This window comes from Mus caroli, unplaced genomic scaffold, assembly GCF_978045245.1.
Source record: "Mus caroli unplaced genomic scaffold, Mus_caroli_1 scaffold_5, whole genome shotgun sequence".
In the NCBI taxonomy this organism is placed as follows: domain Eukaryota; kingdom Metazoa; phylum Chordata; class Mammalia; order Rodentia; family Muridae; genus Mus; species Mus caroli.
In genome coordinates, this window is record NW_028227260.1 from 41,725,088 (window position 1) to 41,751,932 (window position 26,845).

At 34.8% G+C, this 26,845-nt stretch overlaps 1 protein-coding gene across 3 annotated transcripts in view; it reads right to left on the reverse strand.

Moving 5' to 3' along the window:
• Diaph2 (diaphanous related formin 2) overlaps positions 1-26,845 on the reverse strand; it is a 707,007-nt gene that overhangs the window by 646,944 nt on the left and 33,218 nt on the right. For 2 of the 3 annotated variants that reach the window (XM_021152793.3, XM_021152792.3), the window contains exons 2-3: positions 11,650-11,682; positions 8,870-9,046 (exon numbers count right to left, since the gene is read on the reverse strand). In XM_021152793.3, the coding sequence (XP_021008452.1) occupies positions 8,870-9,046; positions 11,650-11,682 (210 nt within the window). The remainder of the gene's footprint in view (positions 1-8,869; positions 9,047-11,649; positions 11,683-26,845) is intronic. The other variant, XM_085838035.1, reaches the window with a different exon arrangement.

The window sequence follows — 26,845 nt, forward strand, 5'->3', positions numbered from 1 at the left end:
AAAAAAAAAAAAAACTATCTCTCTCAAACTCTAAGGAAGTGGTTCACAACCTCCCTACTGCTACAAAAGTTTAATACACTTCCTCACATTGTGGTGACCCCCAACTATAAGATTATTTCATTGTACTTCTTAACTGCAATTTTGCTTTTGTTATGAATCATAATGTAAATATCTCATAGGCAGGATATCTGATATACAACCCCCAAAAGGGTCACAACTCAGAGGTTCAAAAACACTGCTCTAAGACAACTAAAAGGAGGAATTGATCTCTGCAATCCCAAAGAAGAAAGATCCTCATGCCTGGAATACAGTAAATACTTACTGAATATGTTTTGAGTCTCCTTTCTTGCTACTAAAAAATCAAAATTTGGGAACTCTGTTTTAAATACTGAAAGTTGCCGCAGAATCTTTAGCTTTTTTTTCACTTATGAAATGGCTGCTTACATTAGTTAGGAATGAGTAGCATTCATATGAATAGAAGAGTCTATAATGACTCATTTTATTCCTATAGAAATAAAAACATACTACTAATTATGCAGCTGATACTTCCAAATCATTAACTTCAACTTCATAATACAATAATAAAACTAAATAGAGCAATACTCGTAACTCAATATTAACTCTAAGCAACATAATTGAATATGAAACTACTTCTAAACACAGAGTTCTTACTATGGTAAAAATACAAAACAAGTTTTAAGCATATTTCATATTTGTTTAATGTATCCACATTATATGAAGAATGTAGTAGAAAAAATTGATACTGAAGTCTAAATAACTGCCCAAACTTACAATAGTTTTCAATTAAGCCATAATTATAAACATCATCTCTTTCCTGTTTTCACATTTCATACAGTTATCTCTCTCTAGAAACATTCCTTTCCTTCATGAAATGTTTGATTTGTGTGTGTGTGTGTGTGTGTGTGTGTGTTTTCATTTCATTTATTTTGGTGCTGGGGCTTGAACCTAGAGCCTCATACACATTCAATACATGCTATAACACTGATTTATATATATAAGCCCAAACAGTATGCCACTAAAGTTGTTAACGAGGAACTATGTAAAACTAGACTCAGATGAGAAGGTTATTTCATTGAATCTGTCATTCATTCTGATGCCCTTGCCTTCCTCTACCTCCAAAATCCTAGGCTAAGTAGATATTCACCTTTAAGAAAAATGAATTAATAGGACTGTAGTGTTTAAAATACACCAGAACCAACAATGGATGTAATTATTTTTGGTGCTTTATGTTTTTAAAATTAGTGAATTTTTCTGTTTATTTAATTATACCCAGAACTTTATTGTCTATTCCATAATTTTAGCTTCTTTCATCAAAATAAAACAAAACATTCAATATAACATATAGGAGCTCATGTAGAAAAACAAAGTCAAAACGATAAAGTGGAAAGATAGTATTTCTGAATATAGAATGAAACTAAAAGCAAAGGTTAAATATTACGTGAGTATTAGTAAATTTGGCACACAATTTCCTCATTATATCTTTGTATCAAGATCCAATCAGAGGCCTCCACCCAAGATGATGTATTTTAATATAAGAAAATGTAACTAGTACTTTCGCTGTCTCATAATTGTTAACTGTGAGCACAATCTTCAACTGATGTTTCTAGAGTGCAAAGACTATATAAAGGTCCCACTGAGGTTGACAAATTGGAATTATTCAAAAGATTAAAGAAAATAAGATTTACTAACACGTAACCAAGAATATGCACTAGATTCCTCCTTGGATCCATAGATTGAATGGTGCATGAAGTTGCTTAAGGGAGTAGTGCAATGTTCACAATGAATATTTACTCACCTGAAGTGTCCTGCAACACGCTACAGTTAATGTTAGCTATATTTTCTGATTATTTATCTAGTTTTAACCAAATAAACCCTAAAAAATGGAAACACAACTCTAAATGATTCCTATAAAGACAACAGATTGAAGATAAAAAGATACTTTCAATATTGTAAGCACAAGAGAATGAGAAAATGGATGCCTGCTATATCTCTTCATAATTTTGGCTCTTTCTTCCATTATCACATAGTAATAATAACAAAAATCTAACTCTAATATGCTGTCTCCATAAGATGAAAATAATTAAAGAAATCATGTGAAATATAGTTACAAATGAATCATGATGATGACCCTCACTTTATGTGCATATTATACTTTAGAAAATTAGACAATGGTAGTAAATATCCACCTTAAATTAGCAGGCCACATAAATCCTAGGAACCAGAGCAGGAAGACATTGTATTGTCTTCAACAAATACAATCACATGATCTCAATCCTGTACCTTGGTGATAGTTTATAAACTTAATGACACATGTTTATGAGCCTCTTTTGGATTTCCTTTAATACCACTTTTAATAAAAAGCCCCACAGCAGCTAGGAAACACTTTATAAAAGCAGCTGAAGGAATACATGCAAAAATGTAAATAAATAAAATGCCTTCCTTGTCAGCAAACCCTATCAGAAGACACACAGAAATCATTGTGAAAAATGTGCATAAGCAAGTGTTAGGAAAATGACTGAACTGTGGGAGGATCACTATATAGATGGATGGAATAGCTGTTTTATGAAATGGCTTATAGTATTATTAAGATTGTTTCAATACAGATATAATATAATAAGCCATTTTTCTTTGAGTCACTAATTGAACAATTTAACAGGAGAAACATATCGCCACAATAAAAGCTGTAGTTAATAAGATGCTTTCTGGAAATACCACAAATAGGAAAGATTCCTGAACAAATTTACATGTGAGAAACTCAAACAGCATTGCAGGAAGTATTTTTAAACCAAGGTTCACACCTTAGGCGATATCTCACACCTATAAACCTTGCACTCTAGAAGCTGCAGAAGGAGGATCACAAGTTCAAGGCCACCCTCAGGTACATGATGAGTTCCCAATTAATCTGGGCTATAGAGAGAGACTATCTCAAAAATATCTGAAAAGCAAAAACATTAATGTATTTACACAATTTTGAAATGGGGTAGGAACCAAATATGAAAATATTTTCTCCCTAATCTTTGGGAACAAAAGGACTAACGTAGATAGGGAAAGTTGGTGTGGTAAAAAATTTTAAACATATAATCAATACTTCTATGAATAGTTGCAAAAACATTTTAAGAAGAAAGAATGTATTTTTCTCCCTACAAACACGTCTGGTTATTGCAAGATAAAGAACTTTTCAGCATGGTTTAGACATTTCCCTTTTAATTAAGAAAAAAAGGTATCTTATTAGAATGTAATTTTGTTTCAAAAAACCCCATGTGGAATGACACATATTGGCTGACTCAACTTCCATATCAGTGTTCTGCTTGAACTCCTGTTATTTTTTTTTCTTCTGAGTGCTAGATATTGTCTGAAGTAGACATCCATGAGGATGCGGAGCTATATATCAATGCTATAGAAGAGAAGATGAAAAGAGTCCATGTCTCTAATAGCATTGATTAAAGACTCCCTCCTTAAAGTGCATTTTTAAACCACTAATGTAAAAACATCAAAATGTAATACACCATAGTACTTGGAAAACTGGCTATCATCAAAGGGGAAGAGAATTTACTTCTCCTGGTGAACCTTGCTTTATGTTTTGGGTTGTTTGTTTGTTTGTTTTTACTGTATTTTATGCATGTGAGTGTTTTGCCAGAGTATATGTATGTGCACCACCCGTATGCCTGTTGCCTTCAGACATCAGAAGAGGACGCCAGTTCCCCTGAGTCAAGTGTTATAGATGGTTATAGATAAACCATCATGTAAGTACTAGAAACTGAAGCCAGATCGCCCAGAAGAGTAGTACCCTGTGAACTTAACCACTGAGCCATCTCTCCAGCCATGGGTTTCAGCTTCTTTGTCAGCTCTTTGTTTTGGCTGTGATATATCAAGCCAAATATCAAATACAATATGAACTTACAGATAAGCAGCCTAGAGAAAAAATAAATAATAAATAGACATAGCTACGTTCAATAAAATATCATTTGCAGACAATGAAATTCACATAATTAATCTTCTCTTTAACCATTTAAATAATAAAACATGTGATCAGTGAGGTGGCTTTCCAGGGAAATACACTTGTCACACAAAGCCTGGTTAAGTGCCATGGACCCCAAAGAACCCATAGTAGATGGACAGAGAAAATCAACTCTTGTATATTGTCACCTGATCTCTACATACACACTGCTACATGTATACATCCCTATCTGCATTCCTACACACACACATAAACACACACATATCAATAATAAAAATAGAAAATACAACATAAAGCAAACATTTTTAGCTTGCAAGCCATACAAAGTGAAGTCCTTCTGTGGGGAATAGTACCTTTGATATGTTTATGTCTTCTGGAAGAACAAACTAGCTAGCATACTGGAGATAGCTATCAAAGCATGACTGGAAACTTCTTTTTGCTATTTAATCTTTTCATAATGCCACCTTATGTTTCTATATGTCATCCTCTCAGAATATAACTTCTTGATGGTTGGGATTTTAAGTATTCGTCCCTCCCTTCCTCCCCCTCTCTCTGTCTCTCTCTCTCTCTCTCTCTCTCTCTCTCTCTCTCTGACTGCCTGTGTCTGTGTCTGCCTGTGTTTGTCTCTCTGTCTCTGTCCCATTATTGCTGTCTGTATCTGTCTGTCTCTGTCTCTCTGTCTCTGTCTCTCTCTGTCTCTGTCTTTCTCTCTGTCTCTCGCTGTCTCTCGCTGTCTCTCTCTCTCTCTCTCTCTCTCTCTCTCTCTCTCTCTCTCTCTCTCTCTCTCTCTCTCTCTCTCTCTCTTTCTCTCTCTCTCTCCCCCGACCCCCTTAGACTTTGCTGAATTACTCAAATTATGAGAATGGACTAACAGGCCAATAATTCAAAAGTAGACACTGGCTTTTCACATTTTACATTTTCATCTGCTTCTTTCATGAGCACCCATGAGAGGTTCAGGGAATTACATCCCCACTAAAGCAGCTGATCCACAGCAATCCTAGAACTAAGGTAGCTTTGCTTACCTCTAGTGGCTGAACTCTCTTTTCTTTAAGGCAAGGTGCTACATTTACCTCTAAACCTGTAGCCCATAGCACACTATCTAGCACATAGCATAGATCAATTAATAATAGCTAAACTGTACTCACAATAAATGCAACAAAGCCTTTTAAAACAAAAGTGCTATTTTCAAGACATTTCTACATGCAGACCTAAAACAGAAGCAAGCAGGCTATGAACCTGTCTCCCAGGGAAGTGAATTTGCAAACCTAGCTCTTTAATTTCTCCTACTTCCACACCTATCTTCCTTCTTGTTCCCCTGTAAGACTTTTATGATAAAATAATGGCAATTCTTCTAATGCATCCAGACCCAGGTTAATCTTTTCATCTGTTTCCTGAGTACATGTTGATACTCCTTTACATGTTTTTCGTATGAGTCTTCACGGGAAAATAAAATGTATTATCTGCCAAAAAATCCTGGTATTGAGCATGGTCTAAAATATGGGTTGAGGATGTAGAAAATTTAAATGTAAGCTGTAGTAGGAATTCGACTTCCTAAACAATTTCTTAAAATCTAATCATTTCTGACAACTACTCCTTGGCTTTTTATAGATGTGAAGGCCTAGTTTACGAATAATGTATTTCATGGTAACTTAATTAAACTTACTTATGCTTAGAGCACTCAAAGGTTCTCAGCCAAGCTAACCAACTTCTTAAAACCTGGTGCTGAGTGAGAAAAAAGTCCTTTAATAGCAGTCAAGGGAATACAATATGTTTCGGTTACAGTAGAGCACCTGGTGCCCAGAGGCCACTCTTCTGTGTAAATTAATGAAGAAAAGGGGGGAAAGAACAAGATTAAAAGCTTTAGAATGACCTGTGAGAATTCTAACAGGTGGAATACAAAATCAATAACTAAGCACTTATTACATATAACTAAGGCATTATTAAATTATGCCAAAGATGCAAAGCATATCTATATAGTTTTAAAATAGTATTTTGTAAAGAGTATGTGTTCTATAAAATAATCACCTAAGAATTTCATATGCGAGACCTTTAAATTGGTCAGCAATGGCACTGGGACTAATATTTAGAAAGTCTACATTTGCTATGTCAAATATCCATATGTTTATAATATAAGAAGGGATTTATTGATGAACAAAGTAAATGTGAAAGTCAAGAAAACACTCATAATCTAAAGTAAAGGTGAGCCACGGTTTTTATACAGGATGTAGTCCTACTGGCTAGCCTTTAACTTCCTATATAGCCCAGGCTGGTCTCATATTCACAGAGATCTACCTATCTTGGCCTCCTACTACTAAGGGTATGTACTACCACACCACCTAGTTCTTTTAATTAACTTCCCTCCCACTTACGAGTTTTCATTCATTTCAAAATAAATCAACTGTTATATTGGGGTTCATTAGTGAATGATTAATAATAAAATAGCTAATGCTTATAAAACATCCTTTTCTCTTGTAATTTTAAACTTAGTCTTTAATGGCTTCTATAGTGTGAAATGCTGTTGGTATGCTTGATCCTCAAGCAGGAAGATTATCGATTACCAGAATGAGACAGAATAAATTTGATCAGAAATTTCTGTTGTTGCTTTTCACTGGAAGTTTTATGAAAACATGCTATTTCTCAAAAATGTTTAATAATCCATTGTATTGGAAATTATAATGTAATCCATTTGCTGTTAAGCACCCATTGCAAAGGAAATGTGTGAAAGGTGTTATTTGATACAATGGTAGAAAAACCATTTTACACTTGGATTATTTCATCCTAAAATCCAAACACACCATTAGTCTAAACAGGATACACAGTTGTATGGTAATTCTAAGAACTGCAAATACTGGTTAACAGAAACAGCAGAATATAGGTAACATCAAGAGACTCTAAGATCATCTTATAACTCATCAAATAGCACAAGAAAATGTTTTACATTATTTGTAAGGAGGGTACCTACAAGGAGTGAAGAAAACCAAGAAATTTCATATCTAAAAGTTCAGTTCTTTTTCCCAGTCAACTCTAATGATGATACTTACCAGATTTCTATTATAAGACTGTTGTCTTTGGTGATGTTCTATAATGGCAGCTAAAGATAAGGTAAGAAATGCTCCACCTCAAACTCTTTACTCTAATACCCCATGTTTCCAATAAAGGCTATTCCTGTTAAGATTATACTATTATTTTAAAGTAATATATGCTCATTTGTAAATGGTATTCATACATATATCAGTATAACTGTTTTGCTGTTATCAGTGCTTAAGATAGTAAAACAAGGTAGTAAACTGATAAGAAATGTTGGCAACTGAACAATGGTCAGGATTTATCTGATAAAAAAAAATGGGAGAAAGTTTATAACATACTCACTATAAAGATATGTACTCACTGAATATATTCACTTATGTTCACTTTCCATTTACAAGTAAATTTTTCAACTGTATTTCCTGTATACAACATAATGTTCTAAAAAAGAAGTCATTGTTGATTGACTAAGTCTAGTTCATCATTATGTACTATTTCAAATAATGTTGTGCAGAGAACACTTTTTATTAAATCTTCACATTGTCAATATAATATACTATTTATTATAGTTACTGCTTTATAAAATAGATCTCTGTTAACTTATGTCCCATAGCTACACAAAGTCTTAAAATCCTTCGGCAATTATTTCCCTATTATCCTGCCCCCAACTACAAAAATAGTTAGTTGTTATTGTAAATTTGTTACAATGTAGAGTCTCCTGGAAAGAAGGAACCTATGTTGAAGAATTGACTCAGTAGGACTAGCTGCTAACTATCTCTGGGAGAAATTATTTTGACACCAGACAGCACAACTGCTTTATAGTGGAAAAAATGGAGGGGGGTGGAGTCTAAGGAGGTAAAAAGGAATGGAAACCACTTGTGTACACAAATAGAAGAATCTGAACATGAATTAAAAAATCACCCATGTTAACAAGAAGCAAAAAAGTCCAGTTAACTGAACATAACTGCTCAGTGAAAGAGAGAAAAATAAGAAAGACAGAAAATGTTATTAACAAAATATTCTCAAGGAATGTTTCTGGGTTTGTTACTATTATCATCATTATTAATTAAGACAGGACAGTGGAGGAGGAAACTCATTGAATAATATTAATAATGCAAGATAGATTAGGACATGTTTGGTAAAGAAGGGATGCAACAAATGTTATTGAATTCTTTATATAAAATGTATGTTCATACATAAGATTAATAAGTTAAATGAACAAATCATGTTTTAGGGTCTCTAAAAGAGATCTGGTCAAGCTAACCAATGTGAAATTACCCAATGTTTCATTTATCCCTTTTCTAAATTAAAAAAAAAAATGTTGAAAAATCCAAGTATTATACTTATTATTTTAGAAATACTTTAGAGTACACAAAAAGAAACATAAGAAGTACACTACAAAATGTAACTTGTATGACTGTTGCTAAGGGATAGTGTTAGGGTAAGGGTTAGGTTTAATTACTTGGTTCCAATTACTATATTGTTGTTTATTTTAAACTGTATCTTCCCAACTATCTTTCATATACTCAACAGGCCTTGTAGACTTAGGCTCACTTTGCTTTGGACCAGCAAGCATGCAAATTGGTTAATTGAAAATTGATTTGTTATATCACAAACTACAAAATACTAGAGAACAAAGAAATAAATCTGTCCCTAATTTTAGGCACTATGATTAGGACAGACATTCTAGCAAATAAATAAACAAACAATCTCAAATATTCGTGGAAATGCTATTGTTATCTCAACAAGGTTATGTCTGTTGTTTATATGGCATAAAACTTCCCCACAAACATTCCTATTTAAGATGCAGCGTTATTCTGGACACATGTAGTTTAAAATGACAATGAAATTAGAGGTCAAACTCACCATCATTTTCTCAAAGAGGTCCAGAACTTCCTTTTCAGACAAAATCAAAGATCGGTCATCATGTACTATCAGAGCTGGGGGGATCTCAACCATTGCAGCTTGAGAATCAATAGAATGTTGAATAATAGGCTTTTCTCTCTTGATGGCAGATTTTCTGAAACTTGTAATTCGGTCACGCTACAAACAGAGAAAGAAAACAAAACAAAACAAAAATAAAGCCCTAAGAAAAGAATCAGGATTCATGAACAAGAAGAATGAAAGCATCAAAATGGCATTTAGTATAATATATATTATTATTGTCTCTTGACAAAATGTTATTGTAAGCAGCAAGCACCAGTTAGAGACTGGACTATTTTGCAACCTTGAAGTAGTTCTTCAGCTTTAGAAGTCTAGGGGTAAGAAAACATTCCTCAAAAGTAAAACTTAGTCACTTGTCATTTCTTTCTTTACACAGGAAATAAGTAAAGAGACACTTTGGATCAAAATCTTGTGGTGGTTGTTTTAGGAAGAATGAGGCTTTGGTGCCAACTTCAGTGCTATGGAAAGGGAGAGTGGAAACTGAACAACTGCTAGCAAACTCAAAGGGAATTTTAGGGTAATGTTTTTTCTTCTGCACACTGTAAAAACTGTGACAGTATATATGAATAACTGTCATTTTAGCAGTTGCCTAATACCATGGAGTCTGAAGACAGACACAGTGAGTTTAAATCCAAACGGGAAAATCACTAACTCAGAATCAGTCAGGAAAGGAAGATACCCTTTTCTCTCACTATTTCCTCTTCTTATATTGTAGGTAATTGTGAAAGTCAAATCCACTTGGTGGGCATTGATTCTACTAATTACTGTTATTACCATATTCCTCAACTCTTTCCCAAATCATTGGCACCAGTAGGAAGTAAAACAAAGCTAAAGCACTCATTCAATTTGTTGAACATATAAACAGAAATATTTTCTTCCCCCTTTTAATATTATCTGACAAACTTACTACTTTACAGGTATTTTCTTTAAACTATTGATACCATGTACAATCACTAACAATGAGCTTGCTCTTTCATACCAAGTGAGTCAAGGACTTTAGCTGCTTGTCAATGGACCATCTGATTTAAAAATCACCAAATATTTGACATCAAACATTAGTAATATTCATAAAACTGGAGACAACTCAGTTTTATTAAGGTGTCTGTTAGGAAGCACATGCAATGTCATCAGGTCACAATAAGCAAACACACATGTTAGCTATGATGACAGTGAATGTACACTGCCATGTTACCACCATCCTTTTAAATAACCTTAAGAATATGAAAGCATTCCAGACATTATTACAGTTTATGTTTGTTTACCCCCTAAGAAACATAGTCTTTATTTTATTGGTTGAAATAATGGGTGCTTTTTTTATACACGTGTACTTTGAAGAAAGCAGTTTTAAGCAGCTTACCTGGGATTACAGAAATTATTTGAGTACATGGTTGCTTACAGAGAGATAGAAACCACAATATTTTAGAGCTGGAAAGAAAAATGAAATGCCATCCAAACCAATTCCCTCAATTCACACAACAGGTGACTCCCTTAAATACATGAGTTCCTGGTTCTGATCTCAGCGTTCACATTACAAGTATTTCTTTAAAATTATTTGAACTGTATTAGTAAATGTTGTGTAACTCTTTGAGGAAACTTAAGTTGGTTTAGATAATTGCTTCTCACATCTCAAGAAAAACAATTTTAGTAATCCCAAATAAACTGCGTCAAATTTTACTCAAAGATATGGTGAAAAAAGAAAAAGATTTGGTGGACATGAAAGCATTTAAATATGCAGTTGGGCATTAAATTAATATATCTTTTCTCCATTCATTATACACCACTTAAAGTACTTATACAGTGAAAGCATTTATACTGAGTATCAGCATTGGTAACATACAGACTTGAGCTTTCTACACCTTTCATTCTAATGCAAAAAAATGGCTTTGTACTTCAGCTACATTTTGGTAAGAAAATGAAGTTAAGTTACATACCTTCATTTCCTTAAAACAGTAATATGATTTAACATTTTTTGTAGATAGGTAAGTTCATATTAAAAAAAAACAAAACAAACAAACAAAAAAAAAAAAAAAACACTTGAAACTGTTTTAAAATACCATTCAGGAAAGCTTAGTTATAAAGAGAACATTTAAATCTTAGCTTATAACTTTCAACAAGAATTACTATGGTAGTCTGAGCTCAAAAATATAAGCTTTTTAAATTTAATAGTACATATTTGATTTGTAAACAAATTCTTCTAATATCAGAATTTAATATACTCACAATATATTTATCTATCAATAGAGAAAACAGCCATGTTTTTATAGTCTACATGTATGCATCAAAATATTGGTTGTTACATATTACAATGATTTAAAAAAAAAAACATAGCTGGAATCTGACCCAATTATTTGGGTAATTTTGAGGTAGTTTCTTTTTATTGAGGTGGGGCAGGGCACTCAATAGCCCCGGCTAACCTAGAACTCTTTGTATCTACCAGGCTGACCTCCAACTTGAAGCAATCCTCCTTCCTCAGTCTCTAAAATGTGAGAATTACAGGTAAGTACCACTGTGCCTAGCTACGGTTGCTCACATACATATGTGAAAGGGGGTGAATTGCTCTATTGGCAATGATCCTATTCTGCTATATTTTCTAAACGTGCAGTCACTTTATGTGTTGCATATATATGCTTTAATGTCCACTTTTTTAATAAAAACATAACATGCACAAGCAATGCAATAACATGCTGTTCACACCACCTTACCACATCATCTGCCAAAGTTTTTATTTGAATGTTCTATTAAAACCAAAAGGAAACAAACAAAAGAAAATAACAGTCAGAAAAAAGAAACTCATAAGTCAACCAAGACATCAATAATTAAAGAAATTCAATGATTCTCATCTTTTACCAAATGAAAATTGTCAAAAAATAAAACTCAACATACAAATAACACACCCGTTACAACATTTAAAAAAAAAATGGTAGAAATTTCAAATGAAGGTTTGGTTGGGGAGAGGATGAGCTATTTGATTTTAAATATGGACAATAAGATGGAACTTTCATATGTATATTAGATAGCACCACAACAGTATTAAAATACTACAAAGCAGTAAGCAAACTGGAATGCCAGGGCCAGGAAGCAGGAGTGGGTGGGTTGGGGAGCAGGGCGGGGGGTGGGGGGGAGGATATAGGGGGCTTTGGGGATAGCATTTGAAATGTAAATGAAGAAAATATCTAATAAAATGCCTTAAAAGTAAAAAAAAAAAAATGAAAGAAACTTCAAATGAAGGTTTAGTTGGGGGGAGGGTTAGCTATTTGATTTTAAATATGGACATTAAGATCAAACTTTCATATGTATATTAGATAGTACCACAACAGTATTAAAATACTACAAAGCAGTAAGCAAACTTCTGTTCCCTGGCAGTCTTTCAAAAGGTTCTGAAATGAATAGTGCCTAAAAGATTATGAAATTAAATAAAACAGAGTAACTATTTCACATATAGCAAACATTACTTAATGAGTAAAATGTTAAAATGTAACAAATCTAACAATTCAATAAAATTCAGGATTCAGAAGATAATTCAGAATCTTACAATAGCATGCAATCAGTATAAAGTCAAAATTTCACTGTTTTAAGTACAACTACACATCTCTTCATGATGATGTTATGTTTCTAGAAATGCATAATAAATGGCATCAGAGTACACTCAAGCAAATTAGGATGGCACATATAATATACTCTTGCAGGGTCACCATCTCATGTGCAGTCCCTTCATACTTGTTTCACATTCTGTTCCTCACAGAAGAAGCCAAATGAAGTGTATCTAACATAGCCATAGATATTGGCATGAATTTTTACTAAGTAAAATACACATCTTTCACTACAGAGGATTGCACTGGGAGTTTTCAGTAAGTCAAAACTGCTTGGTCTCAAAGTTCAGAGCAGAGCCTGAAGGAATGACCATCCAGAGACTGCCCAACTTGGGGATCTACCCCATAAACAACCACCAAACCCAGACATTAGGCAGATGCCAAGAAGAGCCTGCTGACAGGAGTCTGATATAGCTGACTCCTGTGAGGCTCTGCCAGTGCCTAGTAAATACAGTAGTTGATGCTCACAGTCATCCATTGGACGGGACACAAGTTCCCCAGTGAAAGAGCCAGAGAAATACCCAGGGAGCTGAAGGGGACTGAAGCCCCATAGAAGGAACATCAATATGAACTAACCAGTTACCCCCAATCAAAGAAAACACACGGTAGAACTTGTGGCTCTAGCTGTATATGTTGCAGAGGATGGCCTAGTCGGCCATCAATGGGAGTAGAGACCCTTGGTCCTGTGAAGGCTCTAAGCCCCAGTATAGGGGACTGCCAGGGCCAGGTAGAGGGAGTATGTGGTTTGGGAAGCAGAGGGACGGGGGAAGGGATAGGGGATTTTCGGAGGGGAAACTAGGAAAGAGGATAACATTTGAAATGTAAATAAAGAAAATGTCTACTAAAAAAAAAACTGCTTGGTCTCGCAATCTCAGGAATTTGCCTTCAATTACTACTATCCACTCTGTGCTATTAAAAACCATCCTAACCTAGAACAACCATGGCAAATGCACTAGTGCATGTATGGATCTTTTTTGTATTTTGAAAGCTTCAATTCCCTTAGGAATCCAAACTTCTTGTCCTGTACTAAATCATCATAAAACTCAATAAATCTTTATTACCTTGGGGGAGGGAGGAGAGGAGTTTAGAAAGTGGCTTAGTAAGGAAAGTGCTCACTGAATAAACATGAAAACCTAAGTTTGAAACTGTATAGCCCACCTTAAGCCAGGTGCAGTGCTGTGCATCTATAATCCCACTACTCCAACAAGAGGAGAGGCTGTGACAAGAGAACCCATGAAAGCTAATGGGTTATCTGTCCATACAGAAAGGAACAACAAAGAGGCCCTGGTTCAAATTAAATAAGGAAGTGAGGACCAAGAAATACCCAAAGTTGTCCTCTGACCTCCACTCATCCACAAACGTGCTGTGGCATGCAAGTGCACACCACACACACATACATACACACACACACACACACACACTAAGAACATCACAAAAAAGCACAAAAGATTAAAAGGGGGGTCATTTAAATCAAAACTAAAGCAATCTTTAAAAAAAGTCGTGGCGCACACCTTTAATCCTGGCACTTGGGAGGCAGAGGCAGGCGGATTTCTGAGTTCGAGGCCAGCCTGCTCTACAAAATGAGTTCTAGGACAGCCAGGGCTACACAGAGAAACCCTGTCTCGAAAAAAAAAAAAAATCAATTCACCATAGACCCTTTTCCTCCATTTCTTTTCTGGCGTTTTCTGGTGAGTTATAGAAAAGCTTCATGAACAGTTACAGATGTGATTTCCTGTAAAGCACAATTACAGACCTGAAATGAGCCTCCCCATCTGGGTTTCTTCGATAGATTACATAACTCTTCAAGCAACGTCTACTTTCCTTTTCTTCCATCCCTTTGGGGTTAGACAGTTATGATTGGAAACATCTACATTTCCAAATCCAGAATAGAAATTAGAAGAAAAATATTTGCTTTAGTCAAATTCCTATATCAAGACACATGTATGTCAGAAATGCTTCAACACTGTATCTCAATTAAACACATGTTGACAATTTAATCAGTGAAAACAAGCCCAAGAAAAAAATAGAAATGCTAGCTATCTTTTCACTTGGTTTTACAGGAAGAGTCTAAAATCTTCTCACATTTCTCTACTTTGAATTAACATTCTTTTGTTCACAATAGGCCACATAATATGGACAATTAGACTTGGGTGAAATTTAAGATAATATAAGCAAACATCTCATTTTACAAATAAGAGAGTAACATTTATACTAATGGTACCCCTGTATTCCATTTTCTATGCTGAACACTTCTACATTAAGTCACTCTTCATTTCCAATAGCCTAGCAACAGACTGTTCAGTAACACACACACACACACAGAGGCAAGCACACACACACCAAACCTAATTAAAGCCACCATCCGCTCTTACCTAGATTTCCTTAGTAACCTCCTACCTTGTCTCCCTCATTCTATTTTTGTTCTCTTACAGTGAGTTTTGAAAAGGGCAGACAATGGTATACTGTGAAAACCAAAGTCATGTCACTCCCCAGCTCAAACCTGCAATGACTCTATTTTCCCATCCAATGGGACTCAAGGTCATTACAATGACTAGATAATCCCTGACCTCATCTTTCACTGCTTCTCCTTCATTCAACTAGCTCCATTCACACTAACCACTTCAGTGCTCCCAAGAAAAGCAATCACACACAAATTCGCTCTTCCCCCTACCTGCATTGTTCATTTCTGTTATCTGTACAACTTGCCCCTTCATTCTCCTACCAATGATTTTTTTTTTTTTTTTTTTTGTCAGTGAGGCTTACTCTGGTAATTCTATTCTAATAATAACATATGCCTAATCCACACATTCCCTTGTCTTTCTCCAAATAATATTTAATATAACAATCTTTAAACTAATGTTATTCATTATGTTACCTTTTGCTTTTTACTCTCTAGTGCTGGAGATATAACCCAGGGCTCAGTACATGTTAAGCAATCACTCTGCCATTCAGCTACACCCCCAACTGTTTCCTATCTTTTTCAACACACTATAATATGAACTGTATAGGGATAGATAGTCTTTTCTGACTGATTGTGGGCAGTGCTTCTGATGTCTAAAACAATGCTTGGTACACTAAAGCGCAATAACGATTATGAATGACTCTCATACTCCCTTTCATAAATATTTACTTCATCCTGGTCCTGCAAAGACTAATAACCCAAAGGTATTCAGGCTTTGTATGACTTGGCCCCAGGCCACCTTTCACTTTTCCCTCTTGGTCCTTGTACTACTTAAAGCAAAATATTACTTAGTGTATGTCCTATGATGTCCTGTTGGTAGTTTTGCAGATCCCTTGACCTGGGATATTCATTTTAGTACATGTATTTCTATTTCTAGAACGTCTCTAAAATTTAAAATTTGACTATTGGCAAATCAAATGTGAAACTCTGAAAACTGGATAATGATTGTACTATATTTTACTCTCAAAGATTTTTTTTTCTCTAACAGTTATTTTCAAGAATGATAGAGTACCCCCAGGGCACAAAGCAAATTATAGTCACATAAAAAATTATTCCAATTACTTATGATAGAGAGCCATAAAGAAAAACACTTCACTCTTGAATTTTTGATTTATAAATTTTATTCCAGCACAGAAACATACATCCTATATAAATGTGAACATTTACTATAATACAGCTATTTTCTAATCCATTTCTCTCACTAACATATTTGCTTTCAGGAGCAAGAGAGATTGCTCAGTGGGTAAGAGCACATACTGTTCTTGGAGAAGACCCAAATGTAGTAGCCAGCACCCAAATCAGTCAGGTGGCTCATAACTACCTGTAACTTCAGAACATTCAATACCTTTTCTCACCCTACAGACACCTGTACACATGCATCAGACACTCATGCAGACACACACATACATACACATGTAAACAAAAAAGAATTTAAAAAAATATTTAAATTTCACAAATACTATATTTCATAAACATAGTGACACTTAAAACCGTTCTTTAAAATTGAGAGAAGAGAAATGACTATGGTGTGCTGAAAAGTTAAATCTTTAGCAGGGACAAAGAAACTGAGTTTCAGAAATTGTGATTTTCTTTTAGCCATTGTATACTAAAAATGCACTAATATTGTAGTTTAAGTCACAATTAAGTGATCATCAATAGAAAACCAATGAGTGGCAGTGAAAACTCAATATACAGGAGCACTCCATCATAGTAACAAAGACACCAAACAGTAAGTAGTTCAAAAAAATGTAAAGAGCTGCTTTGGGGCAAGACTAACTCAAACATGTTCATATGAACTGATCTTTAAAACACATTTGAAAATAATTGTATCAAAGTTTACTTTCAGGACTGAATTATAGCACAGTGGTAGAGCATTCAATAGACATGTATGAGAGACCATGAGTTAGGCCCTCAGCACAGAAAAACAGTATTTTAAAATGAATAGATAAACTATCATTTCATATCCATATGTTCTTCCCAGAAAAGTTCTCAAATCATTTATGAATTTAATATATATAGACGTACATATGTTTCCTCAAACCACAAAAAAAGCAAACATGGATCTTATTCCTTCACACAAACTAGAGAGCTATACATGGACTTGAAAGAACATTTAAAAGGATAAGACAAAAATAACCCCCAAAATTAGAATCACAGCCTTGAATTAAAAGCACTGATTAAAGTCATTTTGCTAAGTTTTTATTATGCAAATATAATGATAATGGTCATTACAATGGGGCATATTACATCAATAAGTATAGTGACCATATATTTTCATTAAGCGCAACTCTGAAGAAGCAATCAAACTATGCATTACTCAAGCAATCAGTGTTTATTAAACTTCATTTATGATCAGCTATATTAAATATAATAGTGTAGTATTATATAGCATTATATAATTATAAAAGTATTGCTCTAGAGTCTCAACCCCTTAAGAAAAAGAGAAATGGCTGAGTTACTATAAACTCTTAATGTTGAAGTTCTGATAGCAAAGCTAAAGGTCATTATGGCAAGAAAATTAAGTTTTAATTTTCTCAATCAGGCAGAAATTAACAAAAGGAGCAAGATGTAAAGAGTCAACTCTCTCATGGCCAATGTTACATGGTAATACAGTGCTTTATAAACATTGTGAAACTAGTCTAGTACCACAGAAATTGAACAACTAAATTAGATATAACTCAAAACTCTCATCGTCAACTCAAAAACCTCAATCACTGTATTTGACAATTCTCTTTTAAAGAAGATCAATAAGTTGGCCATTACAACAAAAAATGCATGGTCAATTATTCACCCAGCTTTAAGTATTTTGCTCAAAAAAAAAAAAAAAAAAAAAAAAAAGGCCAGAACAATGAAATACAATGAGATACAGAACGATGCATTCATATCAATATAACAAACATTTGCATCTACTATATAAGTTCTAGTTTAGAGATCAGAGGATTGAACAAACAATCACAAAAATTGGGGAAGTGAGGGTACTGCCTGAGTTCTCAAGAGAAAGTACCCTAGTATAGCTTCCACCCACATTTCAAGTTAGAAATATCTTGAGGAAAGGGAGCAAGGGAGTCAAGAGACACAAGGCAGGCCTAAACTCCTCTATATGGCACATCTGCCTAATACCTATTCGGATTGGAGGCTGTCCTACAAGGAAGTGGTTCTGCCTTCCAACTTTTAAGATCATATACTCGGAACTTTCAAAGCTACTAAGACCAATCGAAAGAATTCCAGGTTATTTGAATACCTAGTAATCAAAATCAACATTCTAAGCAGTCCTTGGAATCCTTCATAGAGATTTTGAGTTTAGTAGTTCTCTGTTCTATTTATTTCACCAAGAAAATTATCTATAATCTGATTTTTAGAAGCAAGCTCAATGTAGAGATTTGCTTCCAGGATGACAGAACAAATGTTAGCTTTCAACATCATGGAAATGTTTACTACCTGGATTTAAAATTATCCTCAGTCACTCTTTCATCTCCTTTCTAACATAAGAGTCATTTTCTAACAGGAACACATCATTTTAGGCAATACTGTCCTCCATCACAATTAATATTTATGAATAGATGCTAGATGAACTGGCAACATGCTAGACACTACAAACTTAAAGAAATATAGTCCTGCTTTCAAAGGCCAAAACCCTAAAAGATGAGATGACCATACTGACTTTAAGCTCCAATTATCTGCCATACTTTGCTGTTTAACACCTGTAACTATCCATTTCTTCACTTAAGTAGGAAAATACATTTATATTTTTATTAACAGTAACCACACCTCCTCAGAGATACTGTCAAGTTGAAGCATCAAACTTTAAGCCACCAGACTTTTTGCTATTACAAATCAAAATTCTTTCTGCTATTGTTCTGACAAGAAAAGAAAAGAAAAGGAAAGCAAAGCAAAGCAAAGCAAAGCAAAGCAAAGAAAAGAAAAGAAAAGAAAAGAAAAACAAAAGAAAACCACGTTCCTTCTGGGATCTTCTTCTCAAGCTGTTCTTTCGATATAAAAAGAATAAAATATTTATATACAAGAGATCAAATATGACATCAAAGTCCGGGACTTCTGTTTTCTTCATGAAGCAAAAGACTGTTACTACATTAAATTAGTTTTTTAAGCCTGTCCTAACAATAAAAAATGAACTGTACCACCATAAACTTGAATGTCAGGAAAAGGCAACTATAGTATGGGAATCCAACAGTCTCTTCTGTTTGATAGACATGACCCACCTCAGAATATGTTCAGGAAATGTATGCTCACCACTTTGGTATTCAACAAAAGTTCCTAAGAATAAATTGTAAAAGCCACATTATATCTGAATTCAGCAAAACAATCGCAGGAATAATAAAGCTGTTGTAGTAAGAGCTTCTCCTACAGGTAGAGAAATCACATTTGTTCACTATGTACTAAACCAACTGAGATATGAAGACCTGGACTTCAATTTTTTTTTCTTCTTGGACTATGAATTAAAAGAAAAGATAGGAATAGAGAAGCTAGCCTTACATAAATACATGTATTTCAATGTTTCAATGAAGTAATTAGTGCATTAAATACACTTGTGTCGACGAGTTAGCCAAATGAAGATTGATGTTTAAGAAATAAAATTCTACTTTCTCGGTTAATTAAAGGATGAATGAATGCATGAGCCAAGCAAACATTAAGAAAGTACCCATTATTAAACAGCCAGCAGTTTATGGTATCTAGAAGTATAAGACATGCTTTTCCCTTAAGGCATGTGCAATCTAACCATATAAAAGCAAGTCAATAATTAAATACTAAGCTCTAAGATCTGCAGCTTCTCCTCCTCTACTACACTATCCACTATTATCACAGCATTACCCCGCTATCTGTAAGTTTGTGAGCACTAGTTAAATGTTGTATTCTTCTTACTAGAAAACAGGTCCCCTCATAGTAGAGATTTCACTGGCTTCTAAACTCTAACACTTTAACAACTACTGGGACACAATACCTGTTCAAATATTTCATTTAATAAATTCATTTAAGTACAAAAAAGAATTCTGGGAAGAAACAGTTGAACTATTGTGTTGAACTGGGTTGAGAAAGGAGGATAATAATACACACTAATTTCTGGACAGGAATACCCAGGAAGAAAAAAAGGGGGGGGGAGGAAGTAAGACAAAGGAGACATTACTCTATGCTTCAGGCAAGTTGGGAGCAGTGGCCTTTGAAACAAAACGTTCAAAAGGAAGGACATTACATTTTCAAGATGTACTCTGTGGTCAGATTAGAGTTAATCATGAAAACCATAAGGGGAACCTATACAATATTTCCAACCTCTGGGGGTCCTAAGGCCTTCCTAATTCACAGAAGGACATGGAGGATATAATGTTGGTTGTTTGTTTGCTTTTTTGTTTGTCTGTTCTAATTAATTTGGATAGCATGAATCCACAATCATTTCTGGAACTTTTGAAGGCAGATATGTTTTGAAATTTCAAATAGTTCAAGTTTGAGAAATATGGCTATGTATACTACAAATAACAAAGCATACAGGAAAACCCAAAGTAGCACACTGTGTTGCATTCAAGTTTAGCAATGAGACACTGGTGTTCCACCAAGCAGGATAAATAAAGTCTGTACACAGACTCTACTAGGGCAGGTTTTATTGCCGATTTATAAAAGGCTATATGCACCAGCTGGTTTTGTGTGTCAGTTTGACACAAGCAAGAGTCATCAGAGAGGAAAGAGCCTCAGTTGAGGAAATGCCCTCATGAGATCCAGCTCCTTCTTTTTTTTTTAATCATCCAGCCACTTATTTATTTTTAATAATTACTTAACTAATTAATTTAATTACATCCTGACCACAGTTTTCCCTCCCTCCTGTCCTCTCTGTCCTCCCCCCCCCAATACTCTGTCTCAATTCAAAAAAGTGGAGGCCTCTCATGGGTCTAAATCATCCTTGGCATATTAAGTTTCAGTAAAACTAGGTTCATCCTCTGTAAGGCATTTTCTTATACTGATCAATGGGGAAGGTCCAGCCCATTTTGGGTGGTGCCATCCCTGGGCTGGTGGTTCTGGGTTCTATAAGAAAGCAAGCTGAGCAAGCCATGAGGAACAAGCCAGTAAGCAGCACCACTCCATTGTCTCTGCATCAACTCCTGCCTCCAAGTTTCTACCCTGTTTGAGTTTCTGACTGACTTCTTGTGGTAATGATTGGAAATATGGAAGCATAATTCAAATAAGCCCTCCCCGCAACACACAACTTGCTTTTTGGTCGTGGTGTTTTGATGCAGCAATCGAAACCCTAACTAAGAAAGGCCATTTTCAGATTTCATAGGTTTTAGAATTTCAGAAAAGGGTTGTGGATGCATATGTATTACTGACTGAAGGAGGAACCAAAAGCTCGGGAAAAGCAATAGGCCGTGGTCTTTTCTATGTATGTATCAGCAACCCACTACTGTGCGTTTGTTAGCACTGTGCTCAAAGACTCACTATGTTGCCTCATTTAAATCTCCACAAGAATGCTATGGAGGGGGTTATTATTCCATTTGGCCTTAGCATTTTTAATTAACATTTAGGCCATAAAATTAAGATCCCACGCTCTGAAACTTCTATCTCCTTCCAAAGTCGTTGGTAGACAGTAAACAGCACTATGACATTTCTGGTTAGTGGTTGTCAGTTTTGACCTATCCTTGCATTCTTCACTGGACTTGAGTGCATATTCCACTCACATTTCTTCCTTCCTCATTACCATTCATCTTTTCTAACGTTACTGTTCTCTTGTAGTAAGTGACCCGTGGTTTCTGACCTCCCCCCTTTGTAATTATCAGATCACAATTATTTGATATTTGCCTTCCCTGCTATCTTGGAAACTCAATGTGAACAGGACTAAAGATCTCTCCTCCACCTTTCTGTCTATATATAGAACTCTAACCCATCTGTTTCTCTCTCAGCACCTTTTAGTGTTGTTTATTGTCATTGTTTTCAGATAGTCTTCCTGTGCAGCTCAGGCTGGTCTCAAAACTCTCAACATCCTCCCCCCACCCTAGCTCACTCTCCCCAATTCTGGATTTTCAGGGCTATACAGTCCACACCCAGATTCAGGCCTATGTCTCATGACTCTTTGTTCCTACAACTTCCTCGGAGATTTCACCCAGAGTCTAATGTAGAATAAGCATTCAGATTTGTAATGATTGATGGAACTGGGGCTGGGAAAAAGAGGAGTGACAGAAAGAAAGAGAGATCTGATTGTTATGATAAGAGCTCAGATTAGGTGGTAGCAATTGGAATAGAGAAAGCTGTTAGTATATGTAATTTTGTTTAAAATTACCCTTGTTATTGAAGCAATGTACCCAGACATATGATTGTTGTTTGTATTAAGTAGAGTAATTTAAATATATGCTGTTGTGATTACTATCTTTACAACACACAAATAACCTCTAAATTGCTGTGATTACTACTAGTAGATACTTCACCTTACAATGACTTATCATGCATCTACTTCAAGCAGCTTTTATAAATAACCATAGCATTTAGTTTTCTGATGCAGCTACAAAATTAATGTGACAAAACAAGATGATTCACTCCTTTAAAGCTTTAAGAATATAAATTGCCTAAAACTGAAAATTATACCTGAATTTTGAATATGTTATTATTAAACTTAATTTTATAACAATATACATAAAATTCAACCAACCATTTAAGTTAATGCCATTACCAATACTTTTAACTTCTATTCCTGAATTTCCTAACAATCCAAAACTCAGGAGTGAGTCAAATCTAAAAGTTTGTTTGTTTAGTTCAGTTTTTAGCTCTTGGGAAACGCAGGCAGATTGAAATGTGCAACTCAAAGCCATGGCTTCCCAACGAAAAGTAGATCCCCTCAGTTCTGATCAGTTCAGAGAAAGGCAGGCGGCTTTCTCAGACTCACAGAAGAATGTTTGGTTTTAATCTGATAAAACCAGCCTTACAACTGAACATTGACAAGTATTTTAAACTAAAAACCTTGAGACAAATATGATGATATGGTAGGCGAAAATAATACAATTTTGAGAGGTCTTCCCAAAAATGCTGTGGAAGAACTTAGTATTAACAGCATGTATAAAAATGTTTAAATTTGATTTTTCTCAGGACGGGTGCCATATTCTTTGCTCAGTAGTGATATCCCTGGTAAAAGCATTCCTCGAACATTTGTACTTTGGCTCTCTATTTATTTTCATGTTTTAACTCAGTTTTAATTTGCTTAAGGCATTAACTTCTGAGCTCTCAAGAGAAACTGTCAAAATAATCAACAGAGAAGAACAAAACTGTCACTTATACTACCATGTTTTCCAATGCCATCATAACAAATTAGCAGGGAGTATTAATTGTGTATATTTTCTTATATTACGCAAAGCAACAACTAGTTAATGTTTATTCATACAGGCCCTAAATTTCTTCTAAACTCATGCTTGTCAAAATGAACTCTTCATACATCTCAAGAGCTTTGCTTATGGAAAGATAACAACAGCTCATAAACCAGAAACTATACTTTCAAAGTATATGTATATTTCAAAGTATATGTAGTCTAGCCATTGTATCATTACAAAATAAAAGGCAATGGCCTACATGCCCCTTTCTCTGAAGAAAAAAAAAAAAATGGAGAACTAAAGTGGTAACACTTCACATTTACAGGACAAAGCAAATGACTCAAATATTTTTAATATTGTGAACCACTTAAATGCTTTAATGCAAAGCTTCGCAGGCTGTAAACATACTGCTTTTCTTTAGAACAACACTGGTGTTCATTCATCAATATATTGATTATAGTTTATATAAAGCCAGAAAATATGAAGGAACTATTAATCTGTTTATAATTATTTGACTTTACTGACGTCAAGAAAAGATTCCAATCAGGAAAGACAAATTCTTTCCCAGGGACGCATATCATATATTTGCACCTAGTGCTTCAGCCACATTAAACATGCTAATAGTACTCTGTGTGTGTGTGTGTGTGTGTGTGTGTGTGTGTGTGTGTGTGTGTGTGTAGCCTTTTTGATGCAAGAGAAAGTCTAACTTCTCCAGGATAGATTTGAGAAGTTCTAAACTTATTTTAATAGCTTCTATAGGCATTCCTATTTTCTTCAACATTGAGTAATTTGGATTGATAACAATTTGTCCAATTAGACATTAGAAGATTGAACTTAAGTGTCATATAAGAGACAGAATAAATTACAGTCAGTGTACTGAAATGGAAATACAAATGTGCTTCAACATTTACAGAATTTCTCTTGCTATGATATCTTGAGTTTAGCCCCACATTAATATGCCAGGAAGACAAGGGTAGCAAAGAAATTTACAAAATAACTAAATTGACTTCTCACCAATACAATTCCATTTTCTAATAATATTGTACTTATTCTATATAAACTGACTAATTTAATAAGCATCACCTTCAATATGTACGGGCTCTTTATAGTCCTGAGATGTATGTAGTAGCATGTACAGCTAGTTCTATCGCTATATTTTCCTACAAAACCAATGTTCTGAAATGATGGTTAAATTCACAACTAGATTTAGTATGCACATGTGCACACACACAGACACACACAGATATACACCCTGTAATGCACCGCAAATTTATATTCTTTGTAAGTATGAATGTAGGAGGACAACTATGATCTCCTTTAGAACACTTCCAGTGGAAAACAATCAGACTCAGGTTGTAAAAAGGTTTTTCTTCCCTACAGGCAAGTATGTATTGCTAGTGAAGGCTGCACTAGCAGTAGTCCACAAGAAGACAGAAGAAGAAGACAGAAGAAGAAGAAGAAGAAGAAGAAGAAGAAGAAGAAGAAGAAGAAGAAGAAGAAGAAGAAGAAGAAGAAGAAGAAGAAGAAGAAGAAGAAACTGGCCACTCATTTCAGTGCAATGATTAGAGAATGAATGGGAGAAAACACATTCTTGCTCTAGGTCCTTGAGTGTCTAAAATAAGAAACAGGGGTCAATGCACCCCTTCTTTTAAAGAAAATATCCTGGCATCTAAATGCCTTCATAAGAACTATCTCAACAGTACATAGAGTGAACTACTTCAAGAGCTTAAGTATAAATTTGACCTACCAAGTTGAAAGGCCTCTGAATGGATATTTTTTTCAGATAACCACTGAACTTGTAAGATCTCAAATTCTATACACTATATAGAAGCACATACCTACTTGAGCTTTAAATAGTGAGCATTTATTTATCTTAGCAAAATATTAGAATGTGCTCTTCTCTCTTTAATTCCATAATAGAATATACTAAGTTAGACACTTCTTTTCATATGAAATGTAGAAATGAGACTATGGGGGCTGGAGAGATGGCTCAGCGGGTAAGAGCACTGACTGCTCTTCCAAAGGTCATGAGTTCAAATCCCAGCAACCACATGGTGGCTCACAACCATCCTTAATAAGATCTGATGCCCTCTTCTGGTGTGTCTGAAGACAGCTACAGTGTACTTAGATATAATAATAAAATAAATCTTTAAAATAAAAAAGAAAGAAAGAAAGAAATGAGACTATGTGTAGACCCAAATCTGTAGGCAAGACCCATTTGGGACATGTAACTGAAATTTTGAAGTAGCCATTTTATAAACTAAACATTTAAGAAGCATGGTGTCAATCACCAGTAGCTGTCAAGGACCAGTGATTTTGTGAACTACAGAATGCTTAAAGAAGCAGTAACACACAAAACACACCCTTTGTTACTCCCAATACCTTGGTTCACACTTTGGTTACAATATTTATCAAAGTATACTACTATTATTACCACTACCACCACCACCACCACCACCACCACCACTATTATTTCTAACTACAAAGTAGAGACTACAATATAGGAACTTAGTTTTATACTTTGGAATACACACTATAAATTGGTCAAAAATGATCCTGTATATTGATTAGCAAGCACTATGCTGCTTACATGACATCTTCCTCAAAAGTTTATAATGCCTATTTAAGGTTCTTTATCAATTGTTTTAAATGTTGTACTGCAAACCAGTATGTAAACATTGCCTAGTTTACTTTATTGCTCCACTTTCAATGCAACAAGTCAAATAAATATATGGGAGATGAAAGAAAAAGGGAGAAGCAAAGGAAGAAAGACAAGGAGATAAAGGGGGATGGATTTTAGAGAAAGTGTAGAGACAGACTGAATGAATGAATGAATGAATGAGAATCCAACTAGCAGGGAATGCTATTGATTTTTTTTAATTTGTTCACAGAAATGGGGGAGGGGGAGAAAAGCAGAACCTAAAGAGATATTCAGGATTGTATTACTAATTAAGAGCCACTAAGTACTGTATACCAGGCACTGTTCTTAGAGTTTTAATTTAATTCCCACAATAAACCTGTAATGTAGGTACTGTGTCTAATGTAAACATAGGCACACAGAGGTTCAACCAAACTACTTTGTGTAACATTTCCTGGCCTGTATGCAACATCATCATGCCAGTCAAAAACATACTATCACAAGATAAATAGCAAACACCACACTGTGAGGGTATGTTGCAACTCGTGACTGCACAGAGTGAAACACCTTGGCACTGGACTATAGTTACTAGTTAACTTGCTTGGAAAATAATGCAAGTTCCCACCCTACCATCTACATAGCTACTTTGAGAACTCAAGCAAGCGCTATAGAGCACAAAGGTCACATGACTTTCAGATTGCTTCCTATGAACCAAGCTTGTGTAAAAGGGCTGCAGTTTTATTTTCCAACACCGACCTTTTCAGGTGTTCATTTGTCAGCACCAGAGAAGGCTACAGTAAACTACAAAGTACTAAGCAGTGACAGCATGCCTACTAGCGTTTCAGAAAATTCTTTCCCTATTTCCATTAAAAATATAGAAAGAAAATGTCATGAAATAAATGCTAATGATATCTG